This window comes from Protopterus annectens, chromosome 3.part0 (genome assembly GCF_019279795.1).
Source record: "Protopterus annectens isolate FY-2018-M chromosome 3.part0, PAN1.0, whole genome shotgun sequence".
NCBI classification, from domain to species: Eukaryota; Metazoa; Chordata; order Ceratodontiformes; family Protopteridae; genus Protopterus; species Protopterus annectens.
Window position 1 is genome coordinate 1,962,132,232 of NC_056731.1, and position 27,393 is coordinate 1,962,159,624.

The 27,393-nt window shown below is 43.4% G+C and overlaps 1 protein-coding gene across 6 annotated transcripts in view; it reads right to left on the bottom strand.

Annotated features, from left to right (window-relative positions):
• Window positions 1-27,393, bottom strand: part of NKTR (natural killer cell triggering receptor) — a 1,518,686-nt gene that overhangs the window by 224,523 nt on the left and 1,266,770 nt on the right. For all 6 annotated transcript variants that reach the window (XM_044066053.1, XM_044066052.1, XM_044066051.1 and 3 more), the window contains one exon: window positions 14,166-14,261. In XM_044066053.1, the coding sequence (XP_043921988.1) occupies window positions 14,166-14,261 (96 nt within the window). The remainder of the gene's footprint in view (window positions 1-14,165; window positions 14,262-27,393) is intronic.

Consider the following 27,393-nt stretch of genomic DNA (forward strand, 5'->3'; position numbering starts at 1 on the left):
GGTATACATGGTGGTTAGGGTTACTCAGGCTCAAACCCTGTACCTTAGATACAAGGACTAAGAGCCTGAGTTCTCTACCCATATCACCATTTCTGATTGAAGGAGTTCTAGCTCTCAGCTATAGAAATTTTCACAAAATGTCTGGAATGTTTGGCAAATACTTTCAGTTGGTTTCTCTTAAAATTTAGATGGTGCAGTGGTAGTGTTGTTGCCTCACAGCAAGAGGTTCTCTGGTTTGGTTCTCAGATGAAATGCCTTCTGTGTGGAGTCCGCATGTCCTCCCTGCATTTGTGTGCATTTTCTCTGGGTGCTTTAGCTTCCTCCCACGATACAAAGTCGAACTTTCCCAATAAACAAATGTTAAATAAAACAAATAAATAAAATGTATTGTTTTCTGGCAAATCAGTGTGAAATGAATTCACTAAATAATGACAGCCATTTAAGTTTCAGCCTTCCTGTCTTTCAGGAAACACGTGGTAACACAACATTTTATTCTAGCAACTTTCTAAGATCATAGAAGCAATGTTTAAAATGAGCCCCCAGTTTGGGCCTTTGTCCCAGACTCCCCCCTCCAATAAATTTTGTTTTTTTCCTGATTTCTTGTGCTGCACAGTTCTTCAGGGAAAGAGAAGATTAGTGCTGCTTAGGTAAAGTCTCCTTGCATTGTTAGTAGCACAGCGGGTATTATACTTGCTTTTGCTGTAGAAGGCTGTGGTTTCTACTCCCACAGTATGTAGATGGAATGCTGATCCTGTACTGTGTTGTACTTTTAAAGGGGGTGGATGCTACAGCCCTGAGAATGTCATCCTTTGGGGGAGATACCTAGTAACTATGAACCTGTTAGCAGTCTGCCACCCATTCTCTATTGAAATATTACTAGTTTATCATTTTTAATGCAACATAGGCAATTTATTCTTTAATGGCAACAGGCACTTCACTTGTAGATGAAACAAAATGCAAAGTTGTTTGCTAGCAGCAACCTCTTCATTAATTACAGATCTCTTTAATGTGGAATTAATTAGATAACTTTTACTTCTGCAGAGATTGTGCATATTTACTGCTACTGGTGGATTGTAGAGGTTTTGAGTAGACTTTTTATGATGGAAAAGTTCTGAATTGGGCAGTTTTGTCATTACTGGTTCATGCATTTTGTTTCATTGCTTACTGGAAAAAATGTTCAAAACAATAAATTTAAAACCTGCTCTAACATGTGTGCTGTGTTATACAAAGAATATAATTTAGTACCGTTAGGAAGGTGTATCAAAGAAGAACACGTGTATGTTTTGTGTGCAAGGGGCCTATGATTTGAAAACAGCCCAAAGGTAATCTTTATCCGCCACTGTTCAAATGCATTTTCTTTGGATGTGGGTTTCAATGCTGTTTCAATGAATGTGAGTTTTAAGGGCAGAAAAGTTTTAATGGTAAGTATATTTTCATTGTGAGATTGTACTGCGTTGTTTAGCAGATGTCTGTTATTTTTTGTGCTATAAAATGTAAAATAAAATCCAAATAATCACTGTAGAAGTAAAGTGTGCACATTACAGTGTTTATGGCAAATGGGGCAAAATAGCCAAGTAATGGGACATTGGAATGGCTGCAGGGGGACTCTGGGGTGGGACCATATTTTGGTTGTCTGTTCTTCAGGCTGCATTTGAAAGGTGGCACACCACAATTCCATTGGAGTGGGCAGGGTTACATAATTATGTATGCAAATTTTATACATCAGAATTCAGATCTGTACCTATTTTTCATGGGCCTTTGCCCAGACTTTTGATGTTTCCAGGTTGAGAGTATGTGTGGGAGTCTGTTCCATAGGTGTAGTAATCTCTGGGAGACAAATCTGTCCCTCCAGCAGGTTTTATTAATGTCACATACCATGTTAAGGTCTTTAGAGCGAATAACCTGTGTACCATTTGACTTTTGGATATTAAGTATTTCCAATAACACAGGGTCAGAGACCGTCTGTTAATTTTTGTGCTATAAAATGTAAAATAAAATCCAAATAATCAATGTAGTAGTAAAGAAGTGTGCACATTACAGTGTTTATGGCAAATAGGGCAAAATAGCCAAGTAATGGGACATTGGAATGGTTGCAGGGGGACTCTGGGGTGGGACCATATTTTGGTTGTCTGATCTTCAGGCTGCATTTGAAAGGTGGCACAGTGGCACACCACAATTCCACTGGAGTGGGCAGGGTTACATAATTATGTATGCAAATTTTATACATCAGAATTCAGATCTGTACCTATTTTTCATGGGCCTTTGGCCAGACTTTTGATGTTTCCAGGTTGAGAGGTATGTGTGGGAGTCTGTTCCATAGGTGTGGTAATCTCTGGGAGACAAATCTGTCCCTCCAGCAGGTTTTATTAATGTCACATACCATGTTAAGGTCTTTAGAGCGAATAACCTGTGTACCACTTGACTTTTGGATATTAAGTATTTCCAATAACACAGGGTCAGAGATCGCCTTAATTGCAAGGCAGAGATCACCTCTGAGTAGTCGAAAAAGGATAAAGTGACAGTGACTTCAGAAGATCCCTATAGGACAGATGGTGAAGACCTTGAATTTTCTTTGTGAGGAACCTTTGTGGTTTCTCCAATTGCTGCAGGTGCTTAGAAAGGTATGTACCAAAAGGGGCATTGTACTGAATCATTGGCCGGATGAGGGAAGAGTACAGGGAGGTTATAACTTCTTTTTTTCTGGAAGCAATGCCCTTTCTTAGGAGATGAGCAATATAGAATGCCATTCTTACCACTGTTGAGACATGGTGGTCAAAGGGAATTTTACTGTTAACCTGTGTGCCCAGGTCTCTCACCACTGAGTGCATACTTAAGGTGTTGCTACTGATATGGCAGTTAGCAGGAACGTCACTTTTACCGAAAGAAATGATAATACAAGTCAAGGAACATTTGGGCAAATGAGTCTGAGCACAAGTAATTTACCCAGTCAATGGTTGGGTAGTTAAAGTCACCACATGACGTTTGGATGTATCTTGATAGACTCAAGTAGATCCAAATAGGCAGAGTGGGTGTCCTGATTCATGGAGGGGGTCCTGTAGCTGGCAATGACATGAATAGTTGTCCTACCAACAGTTAATTGCGTCTGAAGTGTCGCCACGGAGTCATACTGTTTAACCAATCTTTAATAACTACTGATACACCACCTCCTTTAGTTTTTCACACCTTCAGTTTGCGGTCTGACCGTGTGGATGGAGGTGTACCTGGTACGGCTGGGGTGCTCTCCACAGCCTTAAACCAGGTCTCCGTGACTGCACAAACGTCTGCATCCTCCAAAGTGAGGACAGCTTTCAGTGAGTGCAGTTTTGTGTTGAGACTCCTATTGTTTAGCAGCATAACCTGGAGGTTGTTTTCAGATGGAGTTTTTATGCTGGAAAAAAGCATTTTGGGGGTGGCAAGAGCTTTAGCCAGCAGCGGAAATCCCAGGGGTGACAGATGAAGACCATCTCTGGCAAAGCATCATATCGTCCCAGGCTGAGAGACAGTGGATCCCCTTAGAATGACACCAGAAGCTAAGCCAATTATTGAAGTCAATCATTTTCTGCTTGTAATGAGGCATCATCCTAAAAGTAAAATGCTGCTTAAGCCTAGGGACATACCTGACTGAGACACATAGTCCAAGAGCTCAGTCATGTCTCTCTTAATATAGTCCAGAGAGGTACATCTGAAATCGTTCACACCAACATGGGCTACGATGGAGGCATAACAGTACTTGTTGTTGACAGACTTGAGTGCATGTGTGATATGGTGCATCCTGACAAGACAGCTACCCATTACCTTTTCCTTATACAGCTTGTGAGAGGGACATCAGTGTGTGTCACAATGGAATCACCTATGACTAATATGTTTGATTTTGTATTTTGTCTTAAGGGTTTGACTGGTGAAGACACTAGCATGCGAGCTATTATGTGCAATATATTCTGTAGAGGAAGTATTGTGTGTGGCGTGCTTGTGTTTAGGAGGTCTCTGGTGTTTCGGTATGTTTGTGGGGAAGACCTCCACATATGTAGGCATGTGTCATGTGGGTTTGGGTGGAGTAGAAAGTGAGGTGTGCTTGCTGGCAACCCGCTCATTGCCATATGCACTGACTGATGTGTGAGAGACCATTAATTCAAGGTTCTTAATATAGTTGCATCTCTCACACGTCGTGTTTGTGTGGACTAGGTATAGAGGGTTGTTGGTGAATATGAGACAGTTGCTACACTGCCTCAGGATGCCCATGTCAACCAAGCTGGCTGAAGAAACTGTCCGTCATATAAGCATTAGGTAAATTTATATTATCAGGAAAAGAGGTCACACTTAGTAGTGGCTAGTGGGTGAGAGGTGTGTTTGTACCACTAGGCTAGGCTAGGCTTGGTGTTCCCCTGACAGTGGAGCAGGGTCACGAGAAACCTCTGGAGGACCACAAGCAAAGTTGTTGTGTCTTTCGGCTTTTCCCGGGTTAGGGGTCGGCACAGCAGAACTCCGGTTCGCTAATGACTGGTAGTTGATTTTTACGTGCCGAGTTACCAGCCCTGACGCACAACCTTCAACGAAGGTGCATCCATTCACGCATGTCTCCACGCAGAAGACGCTCTAGCTGAGAATCGAACCAGAAGTGCTAAGGGAAAATTTAACATACAAAACGTTTGCGTCTGTAACCACCACTACCTGGCAATGCATGATGGAGCTCTACACACAAATAAGTGCAAACACAGGGCTTAAAATAAAACAAGAAAATACCCTTTTTAACTCAAACTAGCCAATAAGAATGCTCTCTCTGAGCTCTAGTCAAATCACCCTCGATTAGATGGGACCCAGACGGCACTCTCCTCACACAACGGTGCAGAAAGGCCTTCACCAACAAAGATAGCTTGAAGTTGATATTCAGACATTATTAAACAGAACCGGAAATAGCAAACTTGGCAGTGCTACAGCTGAACTAGTACACTGTACAGTAAAATGTGATCAAAAAGTAGTTCACACAATTCAAGTAGACAGTGGAATGAAAATACAAATGAAGAGTGCAGTATAAGAGCAAAACCAGGCATTTATAGTTAGTTGGAAGCAACGGATGCCTCAGATATTTTAGTATCTCAGTGAAGAGCTGGTTTTAGTGCTCAAGTGATACCAAACACTCTAGATTAAGTGAGTCTAAATCTTGCCTCTGCTATAAAATGCAGAAGTACTAGAAGTTCATAGTACATAAAATCACAGTTACAACAGCAGAAGGCAGTTTAAATAATGTAGCAATTCACCACCAATTCCCAGCACTGAAGGGTGTAGGCCACACTCTCCCACCACAAGTCTAGAAAGTTTATCTTTCTTAAATAATGTCACAGCACAGCCTTCTAAACTGAAAGAACAGCCTTCCAAACCGCAGCCGTACTGAAATATTGGTAAAAGTAAGTTCCTCATGGCAACCTTCTTTAACAGCTGAATTAACATATGGGGCTTAAAGCAAACATAAATCTGATGTTGAGGTTTTGATGTCCATAGACCTTTCACATAATCATGAATGTTAATGAAGTGTCTAGACCCCTAAAATTATAAAACAGATGGTTCTTGACTGCTGTCATGACCACGATCCATCATCATCAGGATCAGTATGGGTACACCTGCTGGCCATGGATGAGGGTGCACTGATACTTAGAAATGGCACTGAAAGACAATGAAGACAGTTCCTGGAATCCCACCAAGGTCAAATCCTGTAACTTCCAGTGGAAGAGGAAAAGTACAGTTTTGTACCTACCATAAATGTAGATGTCCGAACTGGATAGCATCTGCAGTCATAACAAATGGGGTGTCCTGTCGTCAGGCAGCCCTTCGGTCGGCCGGATTCCAAAGTCTGGGTCCGGCTTCGGCTGATGTCGCACTTCACCCGACGTCATCTCTGCTGGTCTTCGGGTATAAAGGCATCAGCCAACGCCATTTTCCTCAGTGTTTCTTGCCCCAGATGCCAATTGCCCTCTTGGAAAGCTAAATTTTGGATAAATGCCAATGTTTACAAAATAGTAGAAGGCAAACACAAAAATAAACATGTATGTACATATATACAAACAAATACACCATAAGAGACTCCCCCCCCCAGCTAGCTATTAGGAGGGTAAATACCCTAGGAGTACCACAGAGGGAAGGAGGGAGGTAATCCTGACTGCAGATGCTATCCAGTTCGGACATCTACATTTATGGTAGGTACAAAACTGTACTATGTCCTTCATGGATGCATCTGCAGTCATAACAAATGGGTAGAATACCATAGCCAAACTAGGGGAGGAGGAATAAAAATTATGGTGTAGTCAGGATCCCTTGCAGTACAGCAGTGGTAAACCCTGCTCGGGATCTAGAATATAGAGGTAAATTATAATGCTTGGCAAATGTATGCAAGGAGGTCCAAGTAGCCGCCTCAATAATGTCCTTGGTTGCCACTCCTCTTAAGAAAGCTGTGGTAGTGGCTGTAGCCCTTGTAGAATGAGGTCTTATGTTCTGTGGAACTGGTTTTCCATGGTAGGAGTAACAGAATCTTATGCAATTTCCTATCCATTTGGAGATTGTCTGTTTGGAAATTGCTTTTCCTTCCCTTCCTGTTGCATAGGCTACAAAGAGCTGGTCAGTTTTTCTGTTACCTTTGGTTCTGTCCAGGTAGTAGCGTAACTGTCTATGTACATCCAAGGTATGCAGCATTCTTTCACCTCTGTTTTGTGGGTTGGGAAAGAAGGTAGGTAGGTGGATTGCCTGGTTTAAAGACACTCTGGATACCACCTTAGGCATAAATGTAGGATTAGTTCTCATGGACACCCTATCTTGATGGAAGATTAGGAAGGGTTGCACTGCCATTAAGGCCTGTAGTTCCGAAACCCTCCTTGCTGAAGTAATAGCCAGTAGGAAAGCAGTTTTCCATGACAGGTGTTGTAGATCTGCTGTTGCTGCTGGTTCAAATGGAGGGAGTGTCAATTTTTCTAGCACAAAATTCAAGTCCCATGCTGGTAATGGTGGTTTCCTAGGAGGTTTTACATTCTTGATCCCTCTGAGGAACTGCCTGAGTAGAGGATGTGAAAAGACAGGAGGATCAAAGCTGTATTCTGCTGAGATAGCTGATGCATGTATCTTGATGGAGGAATAGGACAGGCCTGTATGTAGAAGCTCTGCCAAGTACTCCAGAATGTTAGCAATATCTATGTTCGACACATCTTTTCCTCTTTCAGTACTCCAAATGACGAACCTTTTCCATTTTCCTGCATAGTTCCTTCTTGTTGAAGGTCTGCGGGCTTCAAGGATAATGTCTTTAACCCTTTGTGAAAGGTCTGGGTTAGTTACTGCTATGTGATGTTCCAGGCAGTCAGTTGCAAGGTTTTTAGGTTTGGATGTATGATGCTGTAGTTGTTCTGAGTTAACATCAGAGGCATCAGGGGTATTGACCACATTTTCTCCCGAGACATGCTCCTCAGCAATGGGTACCAGTGTTGTCGTGGCCAGTTCGGAGCTATCAGAATTATCCTTGGACGTTCCTCTTTGATTTTCAGTAGTACCTTGTGCATCAAGGGAAGAGGTGAAAATGCATATGCTGTCAGGCCTTTCCAGCTGAAGGATAGAGAGTCCACCTTCCATGCAAGTGGGTGGAATGTCCTTGTGCAGAATTTTTTTGAGCTGGTGATTTTGTGGGGAAGCGAATAGATCTATTTGTGGCATTCCCCATTTCTTTGTGATGGCCTTGAAGATGTCCGGGTGTAGCATCCATTCGTGAGCATCCGAGGTGGTTCTGCTTAAAATGTCTGCTAGGGTGTTCTCTTTTCCCGGTACAAATATTGCCTGTAACTGGATGTTGTAGCTTAGAGCCAGATTCCAAAGGTCCAAAGTCATTCTGCATAGGGGGTATGAATGAGTGCCTCCCTGTTTGTTGATGTACCACATGACTGTGGTGTTGTCTGTCCTTATCATCAAATGGCCTTCTTTGAGGAATGGTCTGAATTTTAGAATTGCCAGTTTTACTGCCAGCATCTCTTTTGGTTTATGTGCAGGTGCAGCTGGTCCTGAGTCCACAGTCCTTGTACGCATTTGTCCAGCATGTGTGCCCCCCATCCTAGGTCTGAGGCGTCCGTTGTGATGGTTTGGCTTGCTCGGAAGTTGTGGAAGGGTAGGCCTGGGTTTGACTGGCATGCCTGAGCCCACCATAGGAACTCCTGTTTTAAGCATGGGATTAGTGGTATTTCTGTTTCTAAGCTGTGCCTGTGTTGAGACCATAAATTCTTTAGGTACCACTGTAACTTTCTCATATGCAGTCTGGCATGTGGGACCAAGATTATGCATGATGCCATGAAGCCCAAGGCCTGCAGAACTTTTCTTGCTGTTAGTTTGTTCTGCTTTGTTAATGCCAAGAAGTAAAGAGGGAGCTCTTTTTGTTTTTCTGCAGTTAGGAATGCCATTTGTTTTACTGTGTCCAATTCCGCGCCCAAGAAAGTTCTTGTCTGGGATGGTATCAGCCTTGACTTTGTAAATTGACTGTGTATCCCAGGGCTTGTAGCAAGTAAATGACCCTTTGTAAATCTGTTGTCAGCTTGCTTTTGTTGTCTGCTTGTAACAGGCAGTCGTCCAGGTAAGGATAAATTTGGATTCCCTGTACTCTGCAGTGAGCGATTACTGATGCCAGGCATTTTGTGAATACTCTGGGCGCAGTAGATAAGCCAAAGGGCAATGCTGAGAATTGATAATGCTCTGATCCTGCAAGAAATCTGAGGTATATTCTGCAATTTGGTCGAATGGGGACGTGCAGGTATGCCTCCTTGAGATCTAGCGTTACCAGCCAACACTCCTTGCCCAGCATGGGAAGAAGTTGCTGTAGGGTCAGCATTTTGAATTTTGGGACAATGATGTATGTGTTTAAGATGGACAGGTCGAGAATAGGTCTCCAGTTTTTCCCTTTTCTTGGTACTAGGAAGAGTCTGGAGTAGAATTCTTTGCCCTGTTCTGTTATTGGTACTCTTTCCACAGCTCTCATCTTTGTTAATTCCGCTATCTGGTGCAGGGCTTCTATTTTTTGATTTGGGGGCAGGTTTGGCATTCCTCTTTTTACTGGTAAAGTGTGGAAGTGGAACCGGTAGCCTTGGTCTATGGTTTGCAAAATCCACTTGTCTTTTGTGATGTAGTGCCAATTTTTCGAGAATAAGGCTAACTTTCCGCCTAATGGTGCTGCTATTTGCTCCCTGGTAGGCGGAGTCAGAACCAAGTCACTGTGATTGTCCTGTTGCAGTGGCAGTGGTTGTGTCTGTGCCTCGGTTATTGCCTTGCCACTGTCGTCCTCTGTAGGCACCTCCTCTGGATTGATTTCTGCCCCTAGAGCGTCTGTTCCTGCCCCTTTGTGATCTTGTGGAGTCAGGAAAGGACCAATTTTGGCAGGCCAGTTCCTGCTAAACCTTGGGGCTGAACCTGTAGGAAATCTTTAACTGTTTGTACAGATTTTGCCTTCTCTTCCATTTTCTTCATTACCTGCTGGGCAGGTTCCCAAATAGACTGGCCTTATCCATAGGAGCATCCAATAGCTTAGCTTTAACATGATCCGGTAAGACCTGTTCTTTCAACCATGCATGCCTTCTTATCACTGTGCCAGTCATGGCTGATCTAAATGAAGCCTCCAGTGCATCATAGCCACATTTTAAGGAATGGTTACTAACCTGTTGGATGTTATTCACCATTTCTAATACATATTTCTTATCTAAAGATTCATCAGAGGACAGCTTTTAATTAACTGATCAAGCATAAACTCTTGGTATTGGATCATGTGAAACTGACAGTTTAAAGCTCTAGCTGAGAGAGTAGCAGAGGTGTAGACTTTTTCCCATCTCTCTAACGACCTGGATTCCCTTTCAGAGGGAATAGGGTTTTTTGCTGTGGTCGAGGCTACTGCCTTAGGCCCCTGGGATATAGTTTTGGGGTCTGCAAGTGGGGCCTTGTATAGGTGGTGATGAGTGTCTGGCACCCTGTAAAATCTATCTGGTTTGGCAGGGGCTGGAGGTAAAGAATCAGGTGCAGTGCAGACATCATTAAATGCATCGTCCACAACAGACAGGACTGGAGGTATAGCTAAGGGCCTATGTTGTGGTAAGTGCAGAAAAGTCCTAAGCCTTTTTCTTGAATCTGAGAAATCTTGTCCCTGCCATTGGAATTGTTCTCTCATGGCATGTAAGGTTTCCCCAAAGGAGAATTCCTCTGGTGGAGAGGCAGCTGGAATGGATTCTTCAGCATCGGAATCTTCATAATTGGAAAAAGGAGCCTCTGGCTGGTCTGTAATGTCTGAGTCATCCGCAGAATCATCAGAGGACACAGGCTCGGGGGGCTCTGCTCTAGGTCTCTTTTCTGGGGGCTGAGAGGCCCTGCCTGGGTGAGATTGGGATCCCCTAATTAAGGATATTAAATCTTCTGCCAGAGTAAGCATTTGTGAACTAGAAGTGGGCCTGATTGAGGGGGGTTTAACAGGCACTGATTTAGCAGATTTGGCTGCTTTAGCCCTGGCAAAGGCCTTAATAGACATGGCTGCAGGAGGCCTAGCAGCACCACGTGCTGGGGTAGAGACATCCAAAGGGATGGTGTCTGATAAATCACTAGGAACCACAGTTGTAGGCAAAATTTCTGAGGCTGATTCAGGTAAGGTAGCAGGAGCCTCAGTAGTAGTCATGGATTCGCTGAAGATTGACCAGTTTTCTCGGTTTCGCCGAAACCGAGACACTCGCTTGCTTAACCGTGGTTTCGGCGAAACGGCGGACTGCGAGTGTCGGTCTTTTCTTTGCGTTTTTAACAATTTGGGTAGTCGGAGGATCCGGCGGCATAATGTACGCAAAATCTGAGCGAAAAACTGTTCAGCAAACTCCGACCGGCGCCTAAGCGTTCGTCGGTTGAAGGAAGCACAGGCCGAACAGGCTGCTACGTCGTGGTCTGGGCCTAAACAAGGCAAACAGTAAGAGTGGAAATCTTTATGAGGTATTTGTTTCCCACAAGTTAAACAGTTATTGACTTTTTCTGACATCGGCTGAGGCAAGAAAGAGTCCCCAACGGGTACTTAGCTTTAGAAGTCTTCAAAGTAGTATTCGGTAGTAGTAATCTCTGGATCTGACCGACCGGCACTTGCGAACAGCTTCTGCTTGGCCACGCGGCAAGAAAGACTGAGGAAAATGGCGTCGGCTGATGCCTTTATACCCGAAGACCAGCAGAGATGACGTCGGGTGAAGTGCGACATCAGCCGAAACCGGACCCAGACTTTGGAATCCGGCCGACCGAAGGGCTGCCTGACGACAGGACAACCCATTTGTTATGACTGCAGATGCATCCATGAAGGACATATACAAATGGGAATATGAAAAGCATGAAAACAAGACAGGGTTGGATATGTTCTGAGGTTGTGTGGTAGGCAGATTCTGTACAGATACTAGTCTGAATTCAGGGGGCTGAACACTTCTATGTTGGCACAGAGTATGTCTATTTATTTATTTATTTTTATTTTATTTTACATTTGTTGACCGGGCTAGTCCAGCTGGATATATGTCCATTTTCAGTGGAGGCCCGGGGAGAAAAGCTCCAACGGTTATAACAAGTTTAGAGAATAAAAAATAAATAACAAAACAAAACAAAAACATTGAGCATAAAAGATAAAGAGATTTTAGTATAGGTAATACACATCTCAGAGGAAATATCCATAAAAAGATAATATTCCTAAAGAAGTTATTAAATAATTGCAATAAGCAAATTTGATAATATCAAAATGTAGTGTAAATAATACATTGTCTTACTAATATGGACGACAAAATAAATTTTTTTTTTTTTTGTCATACAGTATACATGAGATAAGTTACATCTACAAAGATGTTATGTCAGTGGGGATCAGTCAGGATGCAGTAAAAGAGAAGGAAGTATTGTGGTAGAGGAAAGGAAGAAGGAAGGTTAATCAGGGTTGGTACAGGAGCAAAGCCAGTATTTATTAAGATGGATTTCCAGTTGTCTTTTAAAGAGTGGACAAAGATGAGATATTGGATGGAAGTTTGTTCCACATTTTGCCAACTGAGCTAGAAAAAAGGCAATCTCCTCCAGCATTAATGGGTTTGGTACTATTAACTAGTAGTTTGTCTGAAGAACGTAGTTGTTTCAGGTTGTTGTAGGGAGTAAGGAGGTTAGAGAGTATAGGTGTTTTAGATGGTTGATATAGAATTTTGTGAGCTATTAAGAGCTGTTGATAAATGAGCTTGTTAGGAACTTCAAGCCAGCCTAGTTGTTTTAAGTTCAGACAGTGGTGAGTTCTAAAGTGGGATCCTGTGGCAAATCGAGCAATATTATGGTAAGATGTAGCAAGTTTCTTAAGGTTACTTTTAGAGAGATTAGTGTAAATAGGGGAAGGGTAGAGGTGAGGTGAGGTGAGATCGGGCTAAGGTGGTCCGGGCTTCAGGTGTAAGGAAGGGTTTGATTCTGTAAAGGGATCCAATCTTTTTGTTAACTACTTTTATTGTGTTGTTGATGTGACAATCAAAGTTAAGATTATTGTCAATAGTAATACCTAGTAGTTTTGTAGAAGAATCAGGAGTAATTTGAGTGTAATCAGTGGAAGTAATAGAGAAGTTTAGGGAAGTAGATTTACGGGTAGGTGAGAACAGTAATAATTTGGTTTTCTTGAGGTTAAGGAGTAGACAACGATCAGAGAACCACTGTTCAACAGTGGTAAAGGTTTTTTGGGTAAGAGACTGGAGTTCAGTTTGAGAGGAAGGAGTGCAGATTATAGTGGAATCATCTGCATATTGTATGCAAGTGGTGTTAGGGATAGCTGATTGGAGGTCATTAATAAAGATAGAAAATAGAAGTGGGCCTAGGATAGACCCTTGAGGTACTCCTAAAGAGATAGGAAGGAGGGTAGATAGTGAACTTTTCCAGAGTACTGCCTGCTGACGGTTTTCAAGATAAGAAGTAAACCAAGTTAAGGAGGAGGGATCAAGTGCAAGAGATTTTAGTATGTGCAGAAGAAGTTTATGGTTAACCATGTCAAAGGCTCTTGATAGGTCTATGAAGAGAGAAGATGAAAGGTTATTGATGTTACGGTTATAGTTGATGGAGTTGGTAAAGGAGAGTAATGCAGTAGTGGTGCTGTGGGAAGGTCTAAATCCATGTTGACTATTGGCAAGTAGGTTATTATGGAGAAGGTGGTTAAGTAGTTGTTTATGGATACATTTTTCCATGATTTTAGCTATGGATGATGAGTGCTATGGGACGAAAGTTAGAGAAGTCATTAGACTTGCCCCCTTTGTGTAGGGGAATGACGTGGGATATCTTCCAGATAGAAGGGACAATACCTTCCTTTATAGATCTATTTATTAGGATAGAAATGGGATAGACAGTGGCTTTGGCTCCTATTTGCAGGAATTCTGCAGGAAGCTTGTCTGCAGATGGGGTGGTAGGTTTAAGTTTTTGGAGTAGAGATTGGATATAGGAGGTAGATACATGTTGTAGGTGAAGTGGAGGAAGAGTAGTTTTTAAAGTAAGTGAGAGTAGTTTAGAAGTGTCAGGAGAAAGGTGGTTTGCAAGAGTTTGGATGGTATTGGTGAAGAAAGAGTTGAAGTCATTGGCTATTTGTGTGGGATTGTCTGGGTCAGAATCCTGAGGGTTAGGTGTGATTGCCTGGCCTGGGGATAGAAGATTATTAATACTAGTCCAGAATTTTTTAGGTTCTTTTTTGGTGGTTTTCTGTAATTGAAAGTAATAGTTACTTTTATCTGTCATAATAGCTTTTTTGTGCTGTTTCTCAGCTCCCTAAAGTTTTGGTGGTCATTTTGGTTTTTAGTAGACCGCCATTTATCCCAAGATTTATTTCTGAGAATGATTTTTTGCTTGGTATTCTTGGTTAGCCAGGGTGCTGTTTTAGTTTTAGTTCTAATGGTATGACTTGGGGCATGGTGATCTAGGATAGATAGGAATGTAGAATTGAAGTATTCAAAACATTCAATATGTGTTTTGTATTAACCTGCATCAGCCTATTAAATATGTAGATCAAGTTACTGTAGTATGATCAATTTTAGTGAGTAAAAAGTGTAGTCATAACAGCTTTTTAAAAGTCAAATATAAAATATAAGCAAAAACACATGCGCATACATTTACATATTACATACACAAATAATGCCTATGAATAGATTATACACTACCTCCTGCTTCTGTAACTATGGTATGAGCTACTACGGCTTCTTGAACGTCCCCGGCTGTATCTTCTCCTGCTGTGACTACGGGAATGAGTTCTCGATCTGCACTCAGAAATAACAAAAATATAATGAGCATTTTGTATTACCGCTTCGTCTCTATGTATAACTTGCTTCATAAGTTGCACTCTTAATGGAAATTTCAAAGTATAACTTAAGGGCATACAAGGCCTTCATGTGTCTCCCAAATATGACCAATTAGAGCACGGATCCTCTTTTACATGTCTCCCTAGCGAACAGTTACACATAAGCTGCCTAAATATTTCAAATAATCAAATCTCTTAATATGCATGGCACAGGTAACAGTAACAACAAAAATCATTTTAAAATGTATAAAAATGAACAAAAACATGGTAAAACTTGTACTGTGTTCAGTTCAGAATTCAGCTACTGCACACTTTGTCTCCAAGTCAATGTAGTGTATTGAAAGCTAAACAAACAAGCTCAATATGTACATAGTCCGTGAGGCATTGTGAACATACTTCAATTAAAAAAAAAAAACTAGTTAAGTCACACGAGATTAGCAGCACTTAGAAAGGAGCTTAATTGACAAGCACAGTTAATATTGGGTTTCTTACAGAATCCCATGTTGCCTCTAATACAAGAGGTTTAAGGAATCACACAATGGAAAGTCTAGCCTTGCCAGATTTTTCTTTTATTTTTTTGCCAATTGGTTTCAAGGTCGGAAAAACACTTGGCAATGTTTTTTTTCCTGTAACCAGTAGTCTTCTTTTTCTTCTTTCGGCTGCTCCTGTTAGGGGTCACCACAGTGAAGTTTCCATTTCTTCCTGTCCTCTGCATCTTGCTCTGTCACACCAACCACCTGCATGTCCTCTCTCACTCCATCCATAAACCTTATCTTAGGCCTTCCTCTTTTCCTGTTACCTGGCAGCTTCATCCTTAGCATCTTTTTTCCCCAATATACTCTGCATCCCTCCTCAGCACATGTCCAAACCAACGTAATCTTGCCTTTCTGGCTTTGTCTCCAAACCCTCCAACCTGGGCTGACCCTCTAATATACTTATTCCTAATCCTGTCCACCTGTAACCAGTAGTACATGGATAAAATAAAGCTCCATGCACTACAAAGAATTATAACTGGTTCTCCAATTAGAACCCTATATTATCTGTTCTCGACATGATTGCCAAGACTCACCTCTTGAGCCTAGCACTTGAGGTGAATTCCTTGGCATCCATGTCTCAAACACAACACTGTTATAAGTGCAGACCCAATCATAATCCTCCATATTACCAATGGAAATGTCAGAAAAGGTTTGCACCTAAACATTCTGTGTTAAACAAATATGTTTCTTTCAAGTACTCTTTGAAGCAGTTTCCTTCAAGAAACTTCGAGTACAGAATTACAGCTTGGACTCGAAACAAACTTATTCCTGACAACAGCAGTTTGATAATCCTGAAAATAAGCTTTAGCGAAACTGATTGACATAAGTTAACCCAATGGATGTTAGGATAAAAAGAAGTTATGTACTCTCCATAAGGTTCCATCTGAATAGTTATACTTCATTTTCTGCAACCTGTGGGTATTCGGATCCATATCGGATCCGAGCCGGCAACATTTTATCAAGCATCTGCTCCAAGATCCTCCCCTTACCCGTAATCCCTCACCTCTCCTACCTTCCCTCAGATCGAGTTTGCCACTAACCAAACTATTAGCAACTCAATAACGTTAACCTAGAACAGGTTCGGAGGAAGGAGGAAGGGACGGTTGCAAAAAATGAAGTATAACTACTCAGATGGAACGTTATGTACATAACTTCTTTATCTGAAGTAGTTAACTTCATTCATCTGCAACCTGTGGGACAGAGTCCCCAGCTACCAAAACTCCTGGGAGGCCCTCATGGAAGGATATTCCTGAGCACCGCAGAGCCAAAGGATGCTCTCCCTCTAGAGATCAAATCCAACTTATAATGAGAGATGAATGTATGTGACCTTGCCCAGGTCGCTGCTACACAGATATCTTCCAAAGAAACCTTAGACCAAAAAGCAACAGAAGTTGCCATAGATCTGGTGGAATGTGCTTTAACAGGACCAGGTGGGGATAGTCCTTTATCCCTATAGATTTGCAGTATACATTGTGTAATCCATCTGGCTAAGGAGACCTTGGAAATGGCCTTGCCCAAAAAGGGTCAAGAAAAGGACACGAATAATTGGTCTGACTTACGAAATTGCTTAGTCCTGTGTAGATAGAAATGAAGCGGTCTATGAAAATCTAGCAAGTGCAACTTATATTCACCCTTGTTCTGGAAATTTGGAAAGAACCCAGGCAGATTAATCATCTGGTTAATGTTAGATTCAGAAAACACTTTCGGTAATAAAGAAGGGTTCGTGTGAAGCGAAACTCTGTCCTTATGAAAAATCAAGTAGGGGGACACGGCAGACAAAGCTTGGATCTCAGAAACCCTTTTAGCCGAAGTAATGACCACTAAAAAGGCTGTCTTCCAGGACAGAAATTTTAAGTCTACCAATGCTGTTGGTTTCAAAAGGGGTGCCACCAATGCCTGCAGAACTACAGCAAAGTCCAAGGGGGAACGGAATTCTTAACCAGAGGACACAAGAGAAAAATACCTTTTAGAATGGCCTCGCACAATCTCAAAGAGGCCAGAGGATTCAAATTTTCGCCAATATGAAAATTAGATATAGCTGCCAGTTGTACTTTCACTGTAGAGGAAAGTACAGTTTTGTACCTACCATAAATGTAGATGTCCGAACAGGATAGCATCTGCAGTCCTAACAAATGGGTTGTCCTGTCGTCAGGCAGCCCTTCAGTCGGCCGGATTCCAAAGTCTGGGTCTGGCCTCGGCTAGTGTCGCACTTCACCCGACGTCATCTCTGCTGGTCTTCGGGTATAAAGGCATCAGCCGACGCAATTTTCCTCAGTGTTTCTTGCCCCAGATGCCAGTTGCCCTCTTGGAAAACTAAATTTTGGATAAATGCCAATGTTTCCAAATAAAATAGTAGGCAAACACAAAAAATAAGCATGTATGTACATATATACAAACAAATACACCATAAGAGATCCCCCCCTAGCTAGCTATTAGGAGGGTAAATACCCTAGGAGTACCACAGAGGGGAAGGAGGGTGGGTAATCCTGACTGCAGATGCTATCCTGTTCGGACATCTACATTTATGGTAGGTACAAAACTGTACTATGTCCTTCAAGGATGCATCTGCAGTCCTAACAAATGGGTAGAATACCATAGCCAAACTAGGGGAAGAGGAAGAAGAATTATGGTGTAGTTAGGATCCCTTGCAATACAGCAGTGGCAAACCCTGCTCGGGATCTAGAGTATAGAGGTAAGTTGTAATGCTTGGCAAATGTATGCACGGAGGTCCAAGTAGCCGCCTCAATAATGTCCTTGGTAGCCACTCCTCGTAAGAAAGCTGTGGTAGTGGCTGTAGCCCTTGTAGAGTGAGGTCTTATGTTCTGTGGAATTTGCTTTCCATGGTAGGAGTAACAGAATCTTATGCAATTTCCTATCCACTTGGAGATTGTCTGTTTGGAAATTGCTTTTCCTTCCCTTCCTGTTGCATAAGCTACTAAAAGCTGGTCAGTTTTTCTATTGCCCTTGGTTCTGTCCAGGTAGTAGCGCAACTGTCTATGTACATCCAAGGTATGCAGCAGTCTTTCCCCCCTGTTCTGTGGATTGGGAAAGAAGGTAGGTAGGTGGATTGCCTGGTTTAGAGACACTATGGATACCACCTTAGGCATAAATGTAGGATTAGTTCTCATGGACACTCTATCTTGATGGAAGATTAGGAAGGGTTGTACTGCCATTAAGGCCTGTAGTTCAAACCCTTCTTGCTGAAGTAATTGCCAGTAGGAAAGCAGTTTTCCAGGATAGGTGTTGAAGATCTGCTGTTGCTGCTGGTTCAAATGGAGGGAGTGTCAATTTTTCTAGCACAAAGTTCAAGTCCCATGCTGGTAATGGTGGTTTCCTAGGAGGTTTTACATTCTTGATTCCTCTGAGGAACTGCCTGAGTAGAGGATGTGAGAAGACAGGGGATCAAGCTGTATTCTGCAGAAATAGCTGATGCATGTATCTTGATGGATGAATAGGACAGGCCTGTATGGAGAAGCTCTGCCAAGTACTCCAGGATGTTAGCGATATCTATCTTTGACACATCTTTTCCTCTTTCAGTACTCCAAATGACAAACCTTTTCCATTTTCCTGCATAATTCCTTCTTGTTGAAGGTCTGCGGGCCTCAAGGATAATGTCTTTAACCCTTTGGGATAAATCTGGGTTAGTTGCTGTTATGTAATGTTCCAGGCAGTCAGTTGCAGAGTTTTTAGGTTTGGATGCATGATGTTGTAATCGTTCTGAGTTAACATCAAAGGCATCAGGGGTAGTGTCCACGTTCTCCCCCGAGACATGCTCCTCAGCAATGGATACCAGTGTTGTCTTGGCCAATTTGGAGCTATCAGAATTATCCTTGGACGTTCCTCTTTGATTTTCAGTAGTACCTTGTGCATCAAAGGAAGAGGTGGAAATGCATATGCTGTCAGGCCTTTCCAACTGAAGGATAGAGAGTCCACCTTCCATGCAAGTGGGTGGTATGTCCTTGTGCAGAATTTCTTGAGCTGGTGATTGAGTGGGGATGCGAATAGGTCTATTTGTGGCATTCCCCATTTCTTTGTGATGGCCTTGAAGATGTCCGGGTGTAGCATCCATTCGTGAGCATCCGAGGTAGTTTTGCTTAACATGTCTGCTAGGATGTTTTCTTTTCCCGGTACAAATATTGCCTGTAACTGGATGTTGTAGCTCAGAGCCATATTCCAAAGGTCCAGAGTCATTCTGCATAGGGGGTATGAATGAGTGCCTCCCTGTTTGTTGATGTACCACATGACCGTGGTGTTGTCTGTCCTTATCATTAAATGGCCTTCTTTGAGGAATGGTCTGAAATTCTGAATTGCTAGTTTTACTGCCAGCATTTCTTTTTGATTTATGTGCAGGTGCAGCTGGTCTGGAGTCCATAATCCTTGTATGCATTTGTCCAGCATGTGTGCCCCCCAACCTAGGTCTGAGGCGTCCGTTGTGATGGTTTGGCTTGCTTGAAAGTTGTGGAAGGGCAAGCCTGGGTTTGACTGACATGCTTGAGCCCACCATAGGAACTCTTGTTTCAGGCATGGGATTAGTGGTATTTCAGTTTCTAAGCTGTGCCTGTGTTGAGACCATAAATTCTTTAGGTACCACTGTAGCTTTCTCATATGCAGTCTGGCATGGGGGACCAGGATTATGCATGATGCCATGAAGCCCAAGGCCTGCAGTACTTTCCTTGCTGTTAGTTTGTTCTGCTTTGTTAATGCCAAGAAGTAAAGAGGGAGTTGTTCTTGTTTTTCTGCAGTTAGGAATGCCATCTGTTTTACTGTATCCAATTCCGCACCCAAGAATGTTCTTGTTTGGGATGGTATCAGTCTTGATTTTTTTGAATTGATTGTGTATCCCAGGGCTTGTAGTAAGCAAATGACCCTTTGTAAGTCTTTTGTCAGCTTGCTTTTGTTGTCCACTTGTATCAGGCAGTCGTCCAGGTATGGATAAATTTGGATTCCCTGTAGCCTGCAATGAGCGATTACTGATGCCAGGCATTTTGTGAATACTCTGGGCGCAGTAGATAAGCCAAAGGGCAATGCTGAGAATTGATAATGCTCTGATCCTGCAAGAAATCTGAGGTATCTTCTGCAATTTGGTCGTATGGGGACGTGCAGGTATGCCTCCTTGAGATCTAGAGTTACCAGCCAACACTCCTTGCCCAGCATGGGAAGAAGTTGCTGTAGGGTCAGCATTTTGAATTTTGGGACAATGATGAATGTGTTTAAGGACAGGTCGAGAATAGGTCTCCAACTTTTCTCTTTTCTTGGTACTAGGAAGAGTCTGGAGTAGAATCCTTTGCCCTGTTCTGTTGGTGGTACTCTTTCCACAGCTCTCATCTTTGTTAATTGAGCTATCTGCTTTAGAGCTTCTGTTTTCTGGTTTGGAGGTAGGTTTGGCATTCCTCTTTTACTGGTAAGGTGTGGAAGTGAAACCTGTAGCCTTGGTCTATGGTCTGCAAAATCCACTTGTCTTTTGTGATATAGTGCCAATTTTTGAAAATAAGGCTAACTTTCCGCCTAAGGGTGCTGCTATTTGTTCCCTGGTAGGCGGTGTCAGAGCCAAGTCACTGTGATTGTCCTGTTGCAGTGGCAGTGGTTGTGTCTGTACCTCGCTGGTTATTGCCTTGCCACTGGCGCCTCTGTAGGCACCTCCTCTGGATTGATTTCTGCCTCTGGAACGTCTATTCCTGCCTCTCTGAGATTTAGAGGAGTCTGGAAAGGACCAGTTTTTGGAAGGCCAGTTCCTGCTAAACCTTGGGGGCTGAACCTGTAAGAAATCTTTAACTGTTTGTACAGATTTTGCCTTCTCTTCCATTTTCTTCATTACTTGCTGAGCAGGAGAACCAAATAGACTGGCCTTATCCATAGGAGCATCTAACAGCTTTGCTTTAACATGGTCCGGCAAGACCTGTTCTTTCAACCATGCATGCCTTCTTATAACTGTGCCAGTCATGGCTGATCTAAATGAAGCCTCCAGTGCATCATAGCCACATTTTAAAGAATGGTTACTAACCTGCTGAATGTTATTCACCATTTCTAAAACATATTTCTTATCTAAGGAGTCATCAGAGGACAGTTTCTTAGTTAACTGATCAAGCATAAACTCTTGGTATTGGATCATATGAAACTGACAGTTCAAAGCTCTAGCTGAGAGAGTAGCAGAGGTGTAAACTTTTTACCCCATCTCTAAGGACTTGGATTCCCTTTCAGAAGGGAGAGGGTTTTTTGCTGAGGTTGAAGCTACTGCCTTAGGCCCCTGGGAGATAGTCTCGGGATCTGCAAGTGGGGCCTTGTATAGGTGGTGATGAGTGTCCGCACCCTGTAAAACCTATCTGGTTTGGCAGGGGCTGGAGGTAAAGTATCAGGAGCAGTGCAAACATCATTAAATGCATCATCCACAACAGGCAGAACTGGAGGTATAGCTAAGGGCCTATGTTGCGTTAAGTGTAGAAAGGTCCTAAGCCTTTTTCTTGAATCTGAGAAATCTTGTCCCTGCCATTGGAATTGCTCTCTCATGGCATGTAAGGTTTCCCCAAAGGAAAATTCCTCTGGTGGAGAGGCAGATGGAATAGGTTCTTCAGCATCGGAATCTTCATAAGTAGAAAAAGGAGCCTCTGGATGGTCTGTAATGTCTGAGTCATCAGAAGAATCATCTGAGGACACTGGCTCTGGGGGCTCTGCTCTAGGTCTCTTTTCTGGAGGCTGAGAGGCCCTGTCTGGGTGAGATTGGGATCCCCTAATTAAAGAGATGAGATCCTCTGCCAGAGTAAGCATTTGAGAACTGGAACTGGGCCTGTGTGAGGGGGGGCTTAACAGGCACTGATTTAGCAGTTTTGGCTGCTTTAGCCCTGGCAAAGGCCTTAATAGACATGGCTGCAGGAGGCCTAGCAGCACCACGTGCTGGGGTAGAGACATCCAAAGGGATGGTGTCTGATAATTCTATAGGAACCACATTAGTAGGCAAAACTTCAGAGGCCGATTCAACTAGGGTAGCAGGGGCCTCGGTAGTAGTCATGGATTCGGCTGAAGATTGACCCGTTTGCTCGGTTTCGGCCGAAACCAAGACACTCTCGGTTTGCTTAACCGTGGTTTCGGCCAAAACCGCGAGTGTCGGTCTTTTTCTTTGCGTTTTTTAACAATTTGAGAAGTCGGAGGATCCGACGGCATAATGTACGCAAAATCTGAGCCGAAAAACTGTTCAGCAAACTCCGACCGGCCTAAGCGCTCGGTTGAAGGAAGCACAGGCTAAACAGGCTGCTACGTCGTGGTCTGGGCCTAAACAAGGTAAGCAGTAAGAGTGGAAATCTTTATGAGGTATTTGTTTCCCACAAGTTAAACAGTTATTTACTTTTTCTGACATCGGCTGAGGCAAGAAAGAGTCCCCAACGGGGTACTTAGCTTTTTAGAAGTCTTCGAAGTAGTAGTAATCTCTGGATCTGACCGACCGGCACTTGCGAACAGCTTCTGCTTCGGGCGCCACGCGGCAAGAAAGACTGAGGAAAATGGCGTCGGCTGATGCCTTTATACCCGAAGACCAGCAGAGATGACGTCGGGTGAAGTGCGACACCAGCCGAGGCCAGACCCAGACTTTGGAATCCGGCCGACCGAAGGGCTGCCTGACGACAGGACAACCCATTTGTTAGGACTGCAGATGCATCCTTGAAGGACATCTAGCCCTTTGTTGCAAAATATATGACAAGAACTCCAAGACTGCAGGAACTGTGGCAGTAAATGGATCTATGTTTTTCTGAGAAACCCAAATAGAGAAGCATTTCCATTTGCTGCAATAAACTTTACTAGTGGAAGCTTTGAGGGATGCCACCAGAATACTCTTTACCGAAGATGATAAACCGGGAGTCCTAGCGATCAGGGGAACTGGAGCAACCAAGCCGTCAGCTTGAGGCTGTCCAGGTTGGGCAGACTGATGCCCGAGGGATAGGATATGAGATCCGGGCAGGGATCTAGAATCCGTGGAGGAGTTAGAGCATGAGACCAGAGGAAGGGGAAAGTACAGTTTTGTACCTACCATAAATGTAGATGTCCGAATTGGATAGCATCTGCAGTCATAACAACTGGGTTGTCCTGTCGTCAGGCAGCCCTTCAGTCGGCCGGATTCCAAAGTCCGGGTCCGGCTTCGGCTGATGTCGCACTTGACCCGACGTCATCTCTGTTGGTCTTCGGGTATATAAGCATCAGCCGACGCCATTTTCTTCAGTGTTTCTTGCCCCAGATGCCAGAAGCCCTCTAGAAGGCTAAAAATTTTGGATAGATGCCAATGTTTCCAAAAGATAGAGGTAAACACAAAAATAAGCATGTATGTGCATAAATACAAACAAATACACCATGAAAGAAGTCCCCCCACTAGCTAGCTATTAGAAGGGTAAACACCCTAGGAGTACCACAGAGGGGAAGGAGGGAGGGTAATCCTGACTGCAGATGCTATCCAATTCGGACATCTACATTTATGGTAGGTACAAAACTGTACTATGTCCTTCATGGATGCATCTGCAGTCATAACAACTGGGTAGAATACCATAGCCAACTAGGCTAACACTGTTTTGTGGGTTGGGAAAGAAGGTAGGTAGGTGGATTGCCTGGTTTAAGGACACTCTGGATACCACCTTAGGCATAAATGTAGGATTAGTCCTCATGGACACTCTATCTTGGTGGAAGATTAGAAAGGGTTGCACTGCCATTAAGGCCTGTAGTTCTGAAACCCTCCTTGCTGAAGTAATTGCCAGTAGGAAAGCAGTTTTCCATGACAGGTGTTGCAGGTCTGCTGTTGCTGCTGGTTCAAAAGGTGATAGAGTCAATTTTTCTAGCACAAAGTTCAAGTCCCAGGCTGGTAATGGTGGTTTCCTTGGAGGTTTTACATTCTTGATTCCTCTGAGGAACTGCCTGAGCAAAGGATGTGAAAAAACAGGTGGATCAAAGCTGTATTCTGCTGAAATAGCTGATGCATGAATCTTGATGGAGGAATAGGACAGGCCTGAATGAAGTAGTTCGCCAGATACTCCAGAATGTTGGGCATATCTATGTTTGATACATCTTTACCTCTTTCTGAGCTCCAAATGACAAACCTTTTCCATTTCCCAGCATAGTTTCTTCTTGTTGAAGGTCTGCGTGCTTCAAGAATAATGTCTTTAACTCTTTGTGAAAGCTGTGGATTAGCAGCTGCTATGTGATGTTCCATGCAGTCAGTTGCAACGTTTTAGGTTTGGATGCATGGTGCTGTAGTTGTTCTGAGTTAGCATCAAAGGCATCAGGGGTATTGGCCACATATTGTTCCGAGACATGCTCCTCAGCAATGGGTACCAATGTTGTCTTGGCCAGTTTGGAGCTATCAGGATTATCCTTGGACGTTCCTCCTTGATTTTTAGTAATACTTTGTGTATCAAGGGAAGAGGTGGGAATGCATATGCTGTTAGTCCTTTCCAGCTGAAGGAGAGCGAGTCCACTTTCCATGCTAGTGGGTGGAATGTCCTTGTGCAGAATTTTTTGAGCTGGTGATTGAGAGGTGAAGCGAATAGATCGATCTGAGGCATTCCCCATTTCTTCGAGATGGTCTTGAAGATGTCCGGGTGCAGCTGCCATTCGTGGACATCCGATGTAGTCCTGCTTAACATATCTGCTAGAGAGTTTTCTTTTCCTGGTACAAATATTGCCTGTAACTGGATGTTGTAGCTGAGTGCCAGGGTCCACAGTTCCAAAGTCATTCTGCATAGGGGGTAGGAATGAGTGCCTCCCTGTTTGTTGATGTACCACATGACTGTGGTGTTGTCTGTCCTTATCATCAACTGGCCTTCCTTGAGAAATGGTCTGAACTTTTGGATTGCCAGTTTTACTGCCAGCATTTCTTTTAGGTTGATGTGCAGTTGAAGTTGGTCCTGTGTCCACAATCCTTGCACGCATTTGTCCAGCATATGTGCCCCCCATCCCAGGTCTGAAGCATCTGTTGTGATGGTCTGGCTTGCTTGACCTTTGCGAAAGGGCAGGCCTTGGTTTGACTGGCATGCGTGAGCCCACCATAGGAACTCCTGTTTTAAGCATGGTATTAGTGGGATTTCCGTTTCTAGGCTGTGTCTGTGTTGGGACCATAAATTCTTTAGGTACCACTGAAGCTTTCTCATATGTAGTCTGGCAAATGGAACCAAGATTATGCATGATGCCATGAAACCCAAGGCCTGCAGTACCTTTCTTGCTGTTAACTTGTTCAGATTTGTTAGTGCCAAGAAGTAAAGAGGGAGTTCTTTTTGTTTTTCTGTAGTTAGGAATGCCATTTGTCTTACTGTGTCCAATTCCGCTCCCAGGAAAGTCTTTGTCTGGGATGGTATCAGCCTTGACTTTTGTAAATTGACTGTGTATCCCAGTGCTTGAAGCAAGTAAATGACCCTTTGTAAATCTGTTGTCAGCTTGCTTTTGTTGTCCCTTGAACCAGACAGTCGTCCAGGTATGGATAAATTTGAATTCCGTGAAGTCAGCAATGGGCGATTACAGATGCCAGGCATTTTGTGAATACTCTGGGCAGTAGATAAGCCAAAGGGCAATGCTGAGAATTGATAGTGCTCTGATCCTGCAAGAAATCTGAGGTATCTTCTGCAGATAGGTCGAATGGGGACGTGCAGGTATGCCTCCTTGAGATCTAGAGTTACCAGCCAACACTCCTTGCCCAGCATGGGAAGAAGTTGCTGTAGGGTCAGCATTTTGAATTTTGGGACAATGATGTAAGTATTTAGGGTAGACAGGTCTAGAATTGGTCTCCAACTTTTTCCTTTCTTGGAACTAGGAATAGTCTGGAGTAGAACCCCTTTCCTTGCTCTGCTGTTGGCACTTTTTCCACAGCTCTCATGTTTGCTAATTCCATTATCTGTTGTAGAGCCTCTGTTTTTGATTTGGAGGTAGGTTTGGCATTCCTCTTTTGACTGGTAAAGTGTGGAAGTGGAACCGGTAACCTTGATGTATGGTTCGTAAAATCCACTTGTCCTTTGTTATGTGGTGCCAGTTTTTTGAAAATAAGGTTAGCTTTCCGCCTAGAGGAGCTGCTATTTGTTCCCTGGTTGGCGGGTTTAGGTTTAAGTCACTGTGGCTGTGTTGATGTAGAGGCAGGTGTTGATTCTGTGCCTCTGTTGTTACCTTGCCACTGTCGTCCTCTGTAGGCACCTCCTCTGGATTGGTTTCTGCCTCTGGAACGTCTATTCCTGCCCCTCTGAGGTGTTGTGGAGTCAGGAAAGGACCAATTTTTGGCAGGCCAGTTCCTGCTAAACCTTGGGGGTTGAACCTGCAAAAATTCTTTAACTGTCTGGACTGATTTTGCCTTTTCTTCCATTTTCTTCATAACCTGCTGGGCAGGTGTACCAAACAAACTTGATTTATCCATAGGAGCATCAAGCAATTTAGATTTAACATGATCCGGTAAAGCTTGCTCCTTTAGCCATGCATGCCTTCTAATTACTGTGCCAGTCATGGCTGATCTAAATGAAGCCTCCAGTGCATCATAGCCACATTTTAAAGAATGGTTACTAACCTGCTGTATGTTATTTACCATTTCTAATACATAATTCTTATCAAGAGATTCATCAGTGGTTAGCTTTTTAGTTAACTGATCAAGCATAAACTCTTGGTATTGTATCATGTGAAACTGACAATTTAAAGCTCTAACTGAAAGAGTGGCTGAAGTGTAAAATTATTTACCCCATCTGTCTAATGACCTTGCTTCCCTTTCAGAAGGAACAGGGTTTTTAGCTATGGTCGCTACTGCCTTGGGACCCTGGGATATAGTTTCGGGTCTGCAAGAGGGGCCTTGTAGAGGTGGTGATGAGTATCTGGCACCCTGTAAAATCTGTCTGGTTTGGCAGGGGCTGGGGTAAAGAATCTGGAGCTGAGCAGGCATCATTGAAAGCATCATCCACCACAGAGAGAACAGGAGGGATAGCTAAGGGCCTGTGCTGTGGTAGGTGCAAAAAAGTCCTAAGTCTTTTCCTGGAGTCTGAAAACTCCTGTTGCTGCCATTGGAACTGTTCTCGCATGGCATGCAAGGTTTCCCCAAAGGAGAATTCTTCTGGAGGGGAAGCAGCTGGAATGGATTCTTCAGCATCAGAATCTTCAAAATTGGAGAAAAGGAGCCTCTGGCTGGTCAGTTATGTCTGATTCATCAGCAGAATCATCAGAGGACACTGGCTCAGGGGGCTCTGCCCTAGGTCTCTTTTCTGGGGGCTGAGAGGCCCTGTCTGGGTGAGATTGAGATCCTCTAATTAATGAAATTAAATCTTCTGCCAAGGTAAGCATTTGAGAACTGGCAGAGGGCCTGGTGGAAGGGGGTTTAACAGGCACTGTTTTAGTAGTCTTGGCTGCTTTAGCCCTGGCGAAGGCCTTAATGGACATGGCTGCTGGAGGCCTAGCAGCACCACGTGCTGGGGTAGAGACATCCAAGGGAATGGTGTCTGATAAGTCAGTGGTAAGCACCGTAGTGGGTAAAATTTCTGAGGCGATTCAAGAGTGTTAGCAGGTACCTCAGTTGTAGTGTTAGTTTCAGGTGTAGTTTGATCATATTTCGAGGTTTCGGCCGAA